The sequence below is a fragment of the Balaenoptera ricei genome, chromosome 14, assembly GCF_028023285.1.
Source record: "Balaenoptera ricei isolate mBalRic1 chromosome 14, mBalRic1.hap2, whole genome shotgun sequence".
NCBI lineage: Eukaryota > Metazoa > Chordata > Mammalia > Artiodactyla > Balaenopteridae > Balaenoptera > Balaenoptera ricei.
In genome coordinates this window covers 80,950,671-80,965,259 of record NC_082652.1, presented here as the reverse complement: position 1 = coordinate 80,965,259, position 14,589 = coordinate 80,950,671, and the positions used below count along the sequence as shown (strand labels likewise).

Genomic DNA, 14,589 nt, shown 5'->3' with positions numbered 1-14,589 from the left:
GGCTGACACACGACCATGCTGTTCCTTCCAGGACCACTAGAGAATTTCAAGCATTTGATACCCAAAACAAAAATCCATTACACTGAGGGAACATTATGCTTCTTAACTCTCCCCATTTAAACGTTCCTAACAAGAAACATAAAAACCCCACAATTCTTAAGATTATAAACTGCTCACTTGAGTGCCCAAAGTTTTTAACTTTCAGATCATAAGCAAGGTACAATCTCAATTCCACATCTGGCTCCCACCACCCCTCAAGCAAATCACGGGTCAGAGATCAACACTGGGCGACAGTAACTACAACTACCCAAACAATAATACAGTTTGTAAGTTGTGACTTTTTCCGTCCTATCAAAACATCACCCATAGGTTTGCACCAATATGCACCCCTACACACAAAATCTTAGTTAATTTAGGGAGTGGTGTACATAACACACGACCTGATTTTGAAAGAATAATTAATAAGCACAACTATTCAGCATTCACTCATTGAAGCTGCAGTTCAAATCTATACTGCTCCATGCTTTCTACCTAAAGGAACAATTCCTTCTATTATTTCCAAAACAACTGTGCCTATACTACATGGCTGCAAGTAACCATAAAGTAGCTGATAATTCACCAACCCCCCCCCCAAAAAATCACTTCCTGATGCACTCTAATTGTCTTAGAGCAATTAATCATAATGGTATTTTTCAGAGCTATATTTGAAATATACTAAGCATAGGAAATTTTGACTGAACACTTACAACATATGCAATGTTGACAAAAAAATGAGACGTCATGCCTGAGTCTTTGGGGAACTTATAAAATTGAACTTCCCCTCTGGATTTTAAGTTAAAAATAATTCAAAGTTAAAAAAAAAAAGAATCATAGGATACGTACTGAAATTGTAACACAGAATATACACGCTACTGGAATGCAGAGGCAGCAAAGACTCTTAGGAGAAGATTACCATAGGGACAATTCCAGAGAACAACATGCAAGAAGTGATGGCATGAGTCAGCCTTAAATAAAAGAACAGACGTGAGAGGAAGGAGCAGAAGAAAGATTTTGAGTCCAAAGACCTATTAGAGACCACGTTCCATCAGTCACTGTAAGAAAACGTGATATGATTAAATATTGCTTTAGGAAGATGTATCTGGCAGTGGTATCCAACAGGTAAAAAGTCGGAAGGCTGAAAGCAAGGGAATCAGAGATAAGGGTCCCAGAACAGAATGGTGTCAGCAAGGATGAGAAAAGAGTGGATTCAGCATATGAGGGTGGAGAGGATTAAGATTATCAAGCAAATCAGAGTGACTAGGAATATAATGGTGCCATTGAGAAAACTGGATGAGTCTGGAAGATCTTTTTCTTTTTAACAAATCAGTGATGCATTCTTTTCATACATATGAATTTAAAGTGACAGTGAACATTTCAGGGAGACACACAAATTTCCACCTGCTCCCACTGCAACCAGTTTCTTTCATCTGACCTTCAAGGCCCTCTGCAACCCAACCCCTATCATCTCTTCAGGCTTCTGTATTTCTGTTCATCCATTGCAACCAAATTGTGCTATCCACTCTTGGAACCATCAACAGACAAATGGGTTGACCTATCTCACTCGTGTTTACCAAGCATTTTCATGTACGTTATCACGTTCATCTTCACAGCAGTTACATGCAATAAATGGTGATGAGATCCCCATTCAATACTAGGCAGTCTGAAACTTGAAAAACCAAATAACTTGCAAAAATGACCTCTTCAAAACCTAAACCTGACCTCAAATTATTTCTTGAATGAGCATTAAACAGGCCTAATGAACTAAGACATTTAGAAGGGCATTAAAGCCAAACGTTCCCTGGAGCATAGGAAGAACAGAAGGAAACGGACTACCGAGCGCCCAGCAGCTCTGCCACCTGTGAAATAAACACCCGATTAGGCACTTCCCTTCTGGAGTGACTGTCTACACAGCCTGGATGAAGGCGGCTTGTGCAACAAAGCGCTCTCTGTGAAGAAAAGGAGCGCTGTGACAACACAGTCCTCCATAATGGAAACACGGTTGATAAAAGTGAAGTTCAGTCTGCTTTGAGGGTAGTTCAGGCTTTTTTTGCTTTTCTTAAAAAAAAAATTAAGCTTAATATTTCTCAAGAAGAACAAAAATATAAATATGCTTAAACATCAGCCAATTTAATAGCTTCTATAAAAAAGGCATAAAATGTTTAATTATCCATGGATTCCAGGCTGTACTCTGAAATAAACGAAAAATTACATAACTTAACAAAACTGCAAAATAGCTTTACATCATCCTAACTAAATGTGAAAAAGATTTAAGTAGATTATGGTTGCACAGGAGTTCATGATAACCCAAATTCAAAATACGTATTTTCTCTATTCCCATCTCCAAATCCAATATGGGGAAAATACATATTTTAATGATTTGTGACCCAGAGAAATGCTTCCTTTGGGCTTATCTGTAGCATACCAGATCTTTACAATGTAAGAATTAACAAAACTGCCCCAAATGTGTCTCACACACCAGCTTAATTACTTATCCTTCCTGAACAATCAATTTAGAGGTATGGTAATAGAGAATATAGAAGATACTATTATGTATAGACTTCTATTAGGTTAAAAAAAAAAAAAAAAAGAAAAGAAAACCTACTCCTGAAAACAACTGATGTAACAATCTGGATGGCTGCATCTTAGTGGAAAAGAAAACGCACTGAACGTCATTCTCAAAGAATTTGTGCTCAAGACAGTGTGAATTATTTTGCATCGTATCTCCTTAATTCAATCACCATAACCTTAAGAATAAGTTATTATTCCCATTTTACAGATCAGAGTGAGGCTCACGGATTTAAGTGGCCTGGTTAATATTACGAAGTAAGTGGCAGAGCTGGAATTTAAGCCTCCAAGTCTAGTGCTCTACTAAACATGGCTATCACTCTTCAACGCTTTGATAGCCTCTACAACACACTTCCTGTCCCCTACCCCACAAAAAAATCCACAAAAGGTAATTAAAAACAACAAAAAAAAGATATATATTACATTAGTTAATTTGCAGAAAAATTAATGGTATATTAACTTATGGTATAAGTGAGATTTTCCCTGAATTCTCCTTACCTGAGAAAACCACTGCAGAGAAAAATGTAAGTAACTGGAGGAGGATACCCAATAGCTCCCATTTGCTACTAAAATAATCACTGCTTAACTGGGATCTTCTAAAAGCCTCTCCCAAAAGGCATTTATTAAGTGAACTGTTTGTATTCTTTGCTGCAGCCAAACCAACCTAAAACTTCCCATAAAAGTCATGGCTAGTATACCCTTACTCCAACAGAAAATTAAAAGAAAATTAGTTCTACTTCATCCATTGAGTATAGGTGATGCTTAAAACACTAGTGAAGAAATAGAATTATTCCTAAGCAATGAAAAAGTTACAAGTATGGGTCTAAAAGGTTACTTCCGGGGCCAAAAAAGGCTGCCACAAGAACTCCCCTTTGCCATTCCCAGAGGGCACCATGCAATCCACCGGGTTCTTCGCTCGACCCTGCGTCTCCGCCTCGCCCAGCGAAGGCCTAAGGGACACCCCCTCGGAAGCGCGGCCCGTCCTCAGCCCGCTCCCTCGGGGGCGGGGCCAGCGCCAGTCACGTGGGAGGCGCGCTGCCGCCATCTTACAGGGCGGGGGAGGGGAGGAGCCCCGCAGGACGGGCCCCCAGTCGCCGTCCGCCGGTGGGCGGCGGCGCGTGACCGCGCGGCCCTCGGGCGCGAGCCTCGGGCACCTCCCTGCAGACTCGGAGGTGGGCCGTCCCTCCCCCGAGTGCATCGACGGCGCAAGGCCGCGGAACAGCTGGGTTGGACTGCAGTGAACAGGGATTGAAATCAGTCCACCCCCATCTGCCGCCTCTAGAGAGAGAGCCTGGGAGCAATAAGATCCGCGGAAATGTCTTCAAGGCCAGAACAAGCCACAGCTGAGGGCCTCCGAGTCCACGCCAACCAGCAGAAAGTGTGGGGCAGTAACAATTTAGTGAGACGTAAGTGACTTGTTAACGGTAACCCTAAACAACTACTGGAGAAAAAAAGTTCATCACAACACCAACGTCTAGAAATAGCTTTCAGTGTCACCTGTAGTGTGTGTATCCCCTATTATTTATTCCCCCACTTCTACTGATGGCCACAGCACAGGGCACTGCCTGAGAAGTAATGATGTGCTGAAATTAATGGCAGGATGCCCAGCCTCACTTTGTCCACTCTTCCCAGCACTCACTGGTTGCCAGAAAAGGCCACACACTGCAGTCAAGATAAAAATTTCATTACTGTGGTTTTCATGCTTCTCTCTCCTTGTCTAGTCACCTTCCAACACACTATAAGCAAATTTTAAAAGCAAAAAAAAAGACTCAGCATTTAAAACCAGAAATCGGTTACCCTCGTTGGAATGATACGAATGGAATAATATAAACTGCTCCACTGTGGGGCATTTTGATTATATCTACACTCTAAGGTTATCTTTACAATATATACTATTACAAGAAAAAAAATTTTTTTAAGATATATAAGTACTGCTTCTGAGTTCAGACTTGCTTCTCTAAATTTAATGACGGGCGCAGGATTTTTTTGGAATTATTTTAGTGAGTAGGCTGAAGAAGAGTGGTAAGGGCTTATACCATCAGTATACACAGTTGCATGCTAGTAGTAAATAGACATTGGAAGGTAATATTTCAAGCTCACCAAGAAAATTCTGGATACTAGCGTTACTACATCTGAGTTTGATAAAGTTATGTCCTAAAATGTGAGTTAGTCACCTCACAGAAGCCTCGTTTTAAAAAGGAGGGGTTCAGCCTAGATTATCCCTAAATCCCTTCCAGCCCCCAAATTCCTTTGATTCTATGGGTGCTGAGTCCTCACAGCCAGTAGAGAAATACAATGCCCAGTTTTAATTCCAAGGTATTGAATGGCAGCAGATATATAAGTTGAATTAACTTTCAAGCAAGGAGTGAAAAAACTCCCCCTTTCCAATATATCATCCTGGAGATCACCCAAGTTGAAAAACATGGCATCCAAATAAATACTTTTTAAATAGTTGTGAACCACGAAAATAAACTTACTGTTCGGGTTTTACTCTAAACAAAAGCTACTACTCCATAAAATTGTGACGCTCAAGGACTTTATATTGGGCCTAGATTATTATTAAATTGCTTTCGTAGCCATATAAAATTATTTTCTTTAATGTTTGCGACAAATGACTTATCTTAATTCTCGTCTTCTACACTTTGGCGTTTAATAACTTTTTAGAAAACACTTATGCCTCAGCAAAGGACCAACAAACATCCCCGTACCCAAATGTGTAAGCACAACTCAAACCCGTTAGAAACCAGGACACGCCAGAGGCAAAGGGCATAACCAACCGCCGCAGGAGGGGTTTCTTTACCCAGACAACCTGCGCTACGACTTATCTAATTTGAGTCATTTCGCGGGTCTCCACATCTGACGTTTTTCTGGGAACACGAAGTTCTCTGAGCAGGAGCCAAAAGACCCTACGACTCCCTTTACCTCAGGCATACACTGAGCAAAAAGAGCCCCTCTGTATCAAAGACAGGGCCACACGCCGGGAGCGCACCTTTAGGACGCCTCACCGAGGGGCAAGGCAGAGCTTTACAACGTGACCAGAGCGCCAGGCGGCAGGAAAGGGAAAGCTCAGCCCAGGGCTGACCGCGGCCAACACACAGGCTCCCCTAGCGCTTCGCCTTTCCCAACACGTCGAGATGCTCAAAGCCACAAAGGCCCCGAGACCCTTCATCCGAGAGGGGGACGGGGCTGAGAGCTCCATGTTTTCCGTGGCAACTCCGGCACGGAAGAGACTTCTAGAGCATTCTGTTATGGCGGGTACCCGTGTGTGTAGGGGCGGGGGGGGGGGGGTGCGGAGTGCAACTGAGCGGCCCAGCAAAACGCAGATCAGTGCTCTGGGGCTGGGAGCCTGGGCTGGGGATGCCGAGCCACCTGCGCCGGGGTGAGGCTCGGCCAAGGGGCGTCCGAAAGGCAGGCAGGGGAGGCCGCCGGGGCAGTGACCGCCCCGCGGGCGCAGGGAGGCTGGCGCGCCTTACCTGGGCCCTGGGGCCGGCAAAGTTGCACGGCTCCGCCTCCCCGTCTTCGGGGCTCCGGCGGAGCGCGGCGCGGAGCCTCTCCAGGTGCTCCCTCAGGGTGACCCGCTGGTGGAAGGAGAACGCCGGGTGCAGCGAGGCCATGGTGAAGAGCAGCAGCAGTTCCTCCTGGGCCCTGAAGCCCAGCCCGCCTCCGGGCTGAGGCTCGGCGCCGCCGCTTTCCGGGCCGGAGCCGTCCTTCTCGGCGTCCTCCTCGTTGTCGCCGTCCTCGCCGGGCTCGTCCTCCGCGCCGCCCCGCGAGACGTCGCCCCGGGCCGCGCGCAGGCTCTTAAGCACCGAGTCCACCTGGGGCAGGAGGCGGTGCAGGCGGCCGGCGGCCTCACGGTTCTCGGAACCCAGCAGCGCCAGGTAGACGATGAGGCGCGAGCGCACGGCGGGCTCTCGGAAGTCGGCCAGCGGCCCGGGGTCCGAGAGGCCGTTGGCCTTGGCCTCCGAGTCGCGCAGGTAGTGGTAGTCCTTGCGCGCCAAGTCCTCCAGGCACGAGCCGAGGAAGCGCAGCTCCAGCGGGTTGCACAGGTCCAGCAGCCCGCACATGAACTCCAGGCGCTGCGCCGAGCCCAGTACCAGCCCGAACCACTCATACACCCGCTCCTGCTCGCGCAGCGCCGCCGTGGGCCCGCCGCCGCCGCTCGGCATGCCCGCCCCCGCCGCCGATCCGCCAGCAACAGGCTGCCCGAGCCCCCCGGGTGGCGGCGGCGGCTGTGGCGGGGGGCCCCGCGGCGGGCCCGAGAGCGGCGGCGGCGGCGGCGGCGGCGGGGGGCGGCAGTCGCGGCGGCGGCGCGGCGGCGCCTTCGCGCCTGGCCGCGCGTCCGCCTCAGGCTCCTCTGCCTCGGGCGGCGGCTCCGCAGGGTGCGTCGGCTTCAGCGGCAGCTTCATCCTCAGCATCCTCGGCTAAGGCGGTGCGGACATGCGAGCGGGGGCGGGAGGGAGGGGCCAGGAGGAGGGGCGGGGGCCGAGGCGGCGGCGCGGCCGTCAGGAGCGGGGCCCCTCCATGCCGCCAAGGGAGGGCCGGGGGCGGGTCTCGGCCGGCAAGGGGGGCGGCGGCCAGCCGGCGGGGTCGTTGGCGTAGTCTTCCCGGGCCGGAGGCGGGGCGTGCCCGCAGTGACTCCTCCCCCCTGGGCTCCGCGCCGGGTGCGGGTGGGAGAGAGCAAGCGAGCGAGTGTGTCCTCCCTCCGCCTTCCTCTCCCGTCGTCCGCACTGGGCTGTGGCGGCGGTACCTGAGCGGTTCCCTCGCGAACCGGTGCGGACCGAGCGGCTGGGAGAAGAGGAGGAGCGGCTGGTCCGGGCGGAGACGCTTGCGGGCTCCACTCAGGCACTTCAGCCAATCAGCAGCCCGAACCAATGGTTGCGTTGATCTCCCCGCCCCCGGGGCCCGCCTCTCTCCGAGAAGCCGCGCCCAACTGCCCTCTAGGCGCCTTCCCTCTGGACGGCTTCCGCGTGGTCCTAATGTCTGGTGGTTGCCTGCGGGTCGTGGGGAGGACGCTGTGGGACCGTGGGTGGCGGCTAGATGGGCAGGAGCGCAGCGAGGAGGGTGCAAGGCCCACATGTGAAGAGGAAGTGGGGAATTGCACCTTTTCCAAGGGCCCGAGCACGGCTTGTGACTACCGACTCTGCCCTACCTCATCGTGGGGGCCGCCGCCCCACAGCGCCGCCGGGTTCCCTTCTCGGCCGCGTGGTACGCGTCCCAGGAACCGGGCTTCCTCCGGAGGGAGCGCGCTAACCCGCATTTCTTCGGTCCACAGCCCGGCCGACTGTCTGGAAGTCAGCGACAGGACAGTTCCCACCGCAGCTTTACCGGGATCTCTGTGTCGACTCTCCGGATTGCGGATCGGGGAACAGGGTGGGGAAGCTGGGCTGCGGCTGGGGGCTGGGGGCCTGGACACCTCGATCCCGGGCGAGCGCTCACCCGGGCCGCGGGCGGCACGGGGCGACGCCGGGGGCGCAGGGGCGACCCGACCCGCGGGAGTTCCACGGCCTCTGGGCCGAAGCGGGACGCGCTGGTGTGGACGCCCCTGGCCTAACAGTTGCCTCTGGTCTGTAACGCTCTTTGGAAATTATTTTCACGACAGTTAGCAAAAGCCCCCCAAAGCCCCCATCTTTGGGGGATTATTTTATTTGCTACAAAACGTTTCTGTGCCTAATGCTAACATTTTGAATTCCCATGCCGGTGCGAATTCCCTGTGACCTGACAGGCTTTCAACTTCTTTTTTTTTTAAAGTTTTGTTGCATTTTTAAGGTTTAAAGACCTCCAAAATGTCTCGCTCTCTCTCTCTCACTGTTTGTTGCTTTTTAAAAAACAGTGGAACCTAAATTTTTAACGTCCCACTGGATCTTTTGAGGGTTAACTTTAAAAAGGTGGGTTTAAAAAAAAATCCTTAATGTTTTAAATTAGGAAGTCCTATTATAGCTATATTGTGGCAGTATGTAAAAAAAGAATCACTTTTTACGAAAGTCTTTCTGAAAGTATTTGGACATCTGTTGGGAGAGCATATGCTGAGCCCTCTTTACCCCACAGCTTTATGCCCTAAGAAGCTAATTTATAATTCAGTAAAAGGCTGAACTAAAGCCTAAATCAGTTTCAGTGATAAAATAGGGAGGCAATTGTTTTCAACACACTTGAGATTAGTAAAATATATGAAAGCCATTCTTTCCTGTAATTTGCTATTTCCTTGTGTTCTTTTGGTGTGATGTAGAAATCATTACAATCAGGAGAAAACTTTACAAGGACTTTTATTATTACAGTCCTTGCCCCTTTTTTGCTGTCAACCTCACCTGCCCTGGAATCTTCTATCTCATCTGTTCCCACATTTCTGAAGCTTAGGGTGAAATACTTTAGGCAACCAATAATAATCTTGCTAGATACTCACAGGTCCACAGTGAGTCACCCTGTTTAGATGAGGATCGAGGTGATCCAGGCATATAGTCTTCACCTCTCCCTTGGCAACAAGAAGCCATTTGGTATGAACTCCCCACGATACTTGATCCATAAATTTTGGGTCTGAATTCAGATTTGTAATCAATGATGATTACTTTTGTCCTTCTATCTTTCGTCCATATTAGAAAATGCAGTGGACTTCCCTGGTGGCACAGTGGTTAAGAATCCGCCTGCCAATGCAGGAGACACAGGTTCAAGCCCTGGTCCGGGAAGATCCCACATGCCGCGGGACAACTAAGCCTGTGCGCCACAACTAATGAGCCTGCGCTCTAGAGCCCGCGAGTCACAACTACTGAGCCCACGTGCCACAACTACTGAGCCCACGTGCCACAACTACTGAAGCCCGCATGCCTAGAGCCTGTGCTCTGCAACAAGAGAAGCCACCACAACAAAGAGTAGCCCCCACTTGCTGCAACTAAAGAAAGCCCGCACGCAGCAACAAAGACCCAACGCAGCCAAAAATAAATTAATTTAAAAAAAAGAAAAGAAAATGCAGTGGTCAAAGCTCCTACACATACATGACACACAGTGATTTAATGATTCTGGTCATCATGCATCAGCTGGATAATTTGCTATTTACGCCCCCACTTGCTGCAACTAAAGAAAGCCCGCACGCAGCAACAAAGACCCAACGCAGCCAAAAATAAATTAATTTTAAAAAAAGAAAAGAAAATGCAGTGATCAAAGCTCCTACACATACATGACACACAGTGATTTAATGATTCTGGCCATCATGCATCAGCTGGATAATTTGCTGTTTATGCCCCAGTACATGGTTTCAGAGGTCCCTCTCCATACCGCTACTCATTAGACCAGGCCTCTGTTTTTTTCCACCCCATCCTAAGTGAGAGAGAACACCTTCAGTTAAGACCAATGTACTACAACAGGGAGGGGCCCAGATGGAAATCCCAAGATGAGGTGTAGGCGTGTTTATTGGAAAAAACTATCCAGATGATTCTAATAAGACATCCTAGGAAGGTATTCCTCCCACCGGGCCTACCTTTTGGGAACACCTGCTCTAGATTCCCTGGTATTTTATATATTTTCTATATAATCATTCAGATGGGCCAAATAGTATTGCTGTGGTAATGGTGGGTGTGTGTTTGTATCCAGATCTTTCAGAGGAATATATCCTGTAAAAGACATCTTTAAGGACACAATGTGCTATTGTGTCTTGTCCCTAGGTGATATTTATGCATACTCAATATACTTTGTTTTATTTGCCTCTTTAACAATGAAAGATGGTGTACCCAGAAGACTGGTTTCAAGTTAAGATTATACTTTGGATTAAGACACCAGCCAGTGGTTGAAGATTGAGGAGACTTTGTAACCCTTTTGCAATTAAGTTACTGCAAGAAATTTCACTGAAACCACAATTAATTGGATGGTTCAAGGCAGACTGGTAATGACATCTACTCCCTATAAAGGATGCCTAGCTACAGCCACGTCTACCTCAGATGATATCCTGCAACAGCTAACCTGATCCGCACCAAGAATTTGTTCTCTTAGTCTTTGTGAATGTTGACCTATCTGCCCCCTCCCCCATTATACCTCCCTGTTTCCTCCATTACAATATAAATATCTTAACATCGACAACCATGTTTTATTCACTTTTATATTTTCACATCTGGAACACAGTAGTTGTTACTAAATGTTTGTTAAATAAACAATGAACGAATAATGCTCCAGGGACCAAAAGTAACTGCTAACAGCTCCAGGGATCACCTGAACCCTTATCATCTCTAGCAGGGAAGAGAAAACATCAGCGTCCCAACCTTGCCAGGCTAGTCCTGAGATTTATTCTAACTGAATTGGCTTCGGTTACATGCCTGTTCCTGATCAATCCTGGAGCCAGAGAAGTGGAGGCAGCTTCTTCAGAACTGTGTGGATCCCACAAAAGAAATCCAGGGCTGTTGGAAAGAAGGGAGACATGGGTGCTGCGGAAGCACCCAACATGTGTCCAGTGTCATCGTACTTACAATCTATAGTTTTGATCACTTAAGCTGTCATGGGTTTAAGGTACCTCAAAGACAATTTTTTGTTTAGTTAGGTCACATATTTTCCTTTTGTTACATCATATTTATTTTAAGAGATTAAATATTGTCTTTAGAGATTACAGTTAAAAAGCTGGTCTAAAAGTCTTGCAAACAACGCAGGTAAATTATTCATTGACATACAACTTAAGGGAAAGAAGTATTGCATATTTAAAATTAAAAGGATAAGTTTTTGTAAGGTTTACAGAAACACCCAATATGACAGATTTGAGATAAAAAGAAATCCTCAGTATTTATGCTGTAACAGTATTCTCACTGATCAGCTGGAAGTCCATGCCCAATACTGTGGTATATGGCACCTTTTCTGGAAGACTACCATGGGGTAAAATTCGGAGTCTCGCTGGAGTTATGGTTCCACTTGTCAGAAAGGTTCTTAGGGACTTAGATTGACCAGGCTGCCCGAGTTTTCCCACTTGTACATCAAAACTTTTAGAGAAACCCTGAAATCCACCAATCTTTGAGGCCTGTCCGGAAATAAACTTGATTCTGAAGTGGTTTGGTTTGGAAAATCCTCAGGCTTCTAATTTGTGTTAGAAATTAAGGAGCTGGATGACCTTAGGCACTTGTGTGGTTCTTTGGTAGCTTTGCAAATAGACCTTGTACCCAATCGCTCAAAAAGGCAAGGGCTGTCTCTCCCCCACCACCACCACCCCGCCAAAAAAAATCACACTGCCTTCTAGGGACCTGTGGAAAGGTAGAATTGAAGTTCTGGAAGGCTGACTTGCTAGATAGAAAAATAACCTCTGCTCCAGCAGCATCTCTGGAATGGAATTTGCTGAGTTCGTGTACTTCTTTAAACATATGGTAACATCATATTATTGGTGAGCTGTTGATTGTCAACCCACCTTAAACCCGCCATCTCTTACCCTTCCATCTTCATAAAAGAAGCCTGATTTTTTTTTCTTCAAGTATCCAAGCTTCTCCCAAAGATCCTGTGTGGCTTGGGGGATACCTTTGCCAGCTCTGTGGATCTTGAACAGTAACCCAATCAGGAAAGCCCATACTTCTCTCCAATTGGTTCAGAAACCCAGAATGACTGGGATATGTCAAATGGACATACGAGCCAACAAACTCTATAAAATTGGTACGTGAAGGGGCTCCCACTGGCCAAATCTAGCAGAATTTGAAGATCAAAAAGAATAAGATGGAGCCAGTGAATAAAAAAGAATCCAAGTTCATAGGGATTCTCAAAGAAAAAGGGGTGAAGAAGGGTGCATGGAAAGCGCTTCTTTATAGAAGAACGCCAGCTGAAAATTTTAGGAGGAAAGTATCATTTTGCAACCACCAAATGCAATAATTGATCCAGGCATTTTCACCGCTGGGTGCAAAGTTGTTGGGAAGCAAAACATTCACAGGTCCTCAAAATAACACCTCACTTAATTAAAAGGGAGGGATGGTACTTTTACATTAATAAATCTGATGGATACCACCTTAACCATGTGGTCACGATTAGCATCACCAATAATGAGACAGTCTAACATTCCTCCTCCTGTCATGGATGTCATTGGAAGCACACACTATTTGCAGTATTCTTGCCAAAATGTCTACACTGAATCTAATCATGGGGAAAGAGACAAAATCTGGATTGGGGACATTATACGAGACACGGGCCTGAATCATCCAAAATATCAACGTCATAAAAGCAAACACAGGCAGGGGACTGTTGTAGCTTAAAGAAAACTAAAGAGACATGACAACCAAATGCAATTCATGATCTATGATTGGATCCTGGGTTTAAAAAACTCTAAAAGACATTTTGGAAATAATTAGGTAAATTTGAATACGGACTTCTTATTTGATATGGTTACTGTATCAATGCTAACTTTCTTGGGTGAGAATGACATCATGGTTTCATAGAAAAATGTTTTCCGTTGGTTCATGCCAAAGTACTGAACGTTGAAATATGATATCTACAATTTAATGTTTTAATTTAAAAATTATATAGAGAGAAATAAAGCGAATGTGACAAAATATTAACAGTAGACAAATCTAAGTGAAGGGTATATGGGTGAACATTGTACAATTTCACCTTTCTTTAGGTGCGATTTTTTTTTTTTCAAAATAAAGTGGGAAAAAATGGCGATTGCAAATACACAGCCACAGGATGAGTAAAAAAATAAAATTTGTTAAATTTATGAATGGAGTTTAGCACATTTAAAGTCGCTTTTTAAAAACTATTTATTTATTTGGCTGCTCCAGGTCTTAGTTGAGGCACACAGGATCTCCGTTGCCGCGTGCAGGATCTTCTTTGCTGCATGCGGGATCTTTTAGTTGTGGCACGCGGGGTCTAGTTCCCCGACCAGGGACTGAACCTGGGCCCCCTGCATTGGGAGCTCGGAGGTTTAACCACTGCACCAGCAGGGAAGTCCCTAAAGTTGCTTAATTAACTGGTCTTGTCAATGGGACAAAACATTAATCAAAGTCCCCTTAAAACTACATATAAAATAGAATAATAAGATTTGTAAAAGGAACACAAGCCTAATGGAGAATGGGTTTTCTGAATTTGTTACCTCAATATATTGACCTTTCAAAAAATTAGAGAGTGAAGCTGGTTAGAATCAACTTGAAATGGCTTGCAGAGTCATAAGGTGTCCCAAGAGTCAGTTTGTCAGTGCATTCTGAAGGAAACCTGGGCCACAGCCAAATGCAAGCAAGGTCATCCTCAGACAGAAATGTTCCTAAAGAAGAGTGCAAAATCAGACTTCCCTGGTGGCACGGTGGTTAAGAATCCACCTGCCAATTAATCTTCGTGACATTCTATAAAATGGTATATGCCATTTTATAAATGAGAAAAGCGAGACTAAAATGTTAAGCTATTTTCCCAAGGTCTCATGCTAGAAGGTGACTGATACATGGTTCAAACCCTGATTGGCCACCCTACACTGTTTTCAACCATTATACCATCTAGTTAATGAATAATTTACCACGTGTTTCCTGACTATAAAAGCCACACACAGTCACTATTAAAATTTTGATTAATAAAAAAAATTTTGATTAAAATTAAAATTTTTAAGTAAGCCATAATTCCACTGCCTAGAGGTAATTGTTATACAATTTATTTCCAATATTTTCCTGTGATTGTATGTGTTTGAGTATGCACACACATATGTGTGTATATTTGTGCAGGGTATATATATTATACACTATAGTTTTGTGGGTGCTACATTTTTAACTTAAGAGTATGTTGATTTCTTAATTTTAATCTTGGATTGTTCATTGCTAGTATATGGAAATACAATTGATTTTTGTATGTTGATCTTGGAGTTTGCACCTTGCTGACTTGTTCATTCTACTAGTTGTGTGAGTGTTTGTGTACGTGTGTGTTTTAAGATTTTTTACGTACAGGATCATGAGTCTGAATACAGACAAGTTTTAATTTTCCTTTCGGATCAGTATGCCTTTTTTTTCTTCCCTGTCCGCACTGGCTAGAATTTCTAGCACAATGTTGAATAGAAGTGGTGAGAGT

At 45.8% G+C, this 14,589-nt stretch overlaps 1 protein-coding gene across 3 annotated transcripts in view; it reads right to left on the bottom strand.

Annotated features, from left to right (window-relative positions):
* Positions 1 to 7,371, bottom strand: part of ZCCHC2 (zinc finger CCHC-type containing 2) — a 52,035-nt gene extending 44,664 nt beyond the window's left edge. For 2 of the 3 annotated variants that reach the window (XM_059894534.1, XM_059894533.1), the window contains exon 1: positions 6,078 to 7,371. In XM_059894534.1, the coding sequence (XP_059750517.1) occupies positions 6,078 to 7,019 (942 nt within the window). In that variant the 5' untranslated portion in view covers positions 7,020 to 7,371. The remainder of the gene's footprint in view (positions 1 to 6,077) is intronic. The other variant, XM_059894535.1, reaches the window with a different exon arrangement.
* Between the last annotated feature and the right edge of the window lie 7,218 nt (positions 7,372 to 14,589).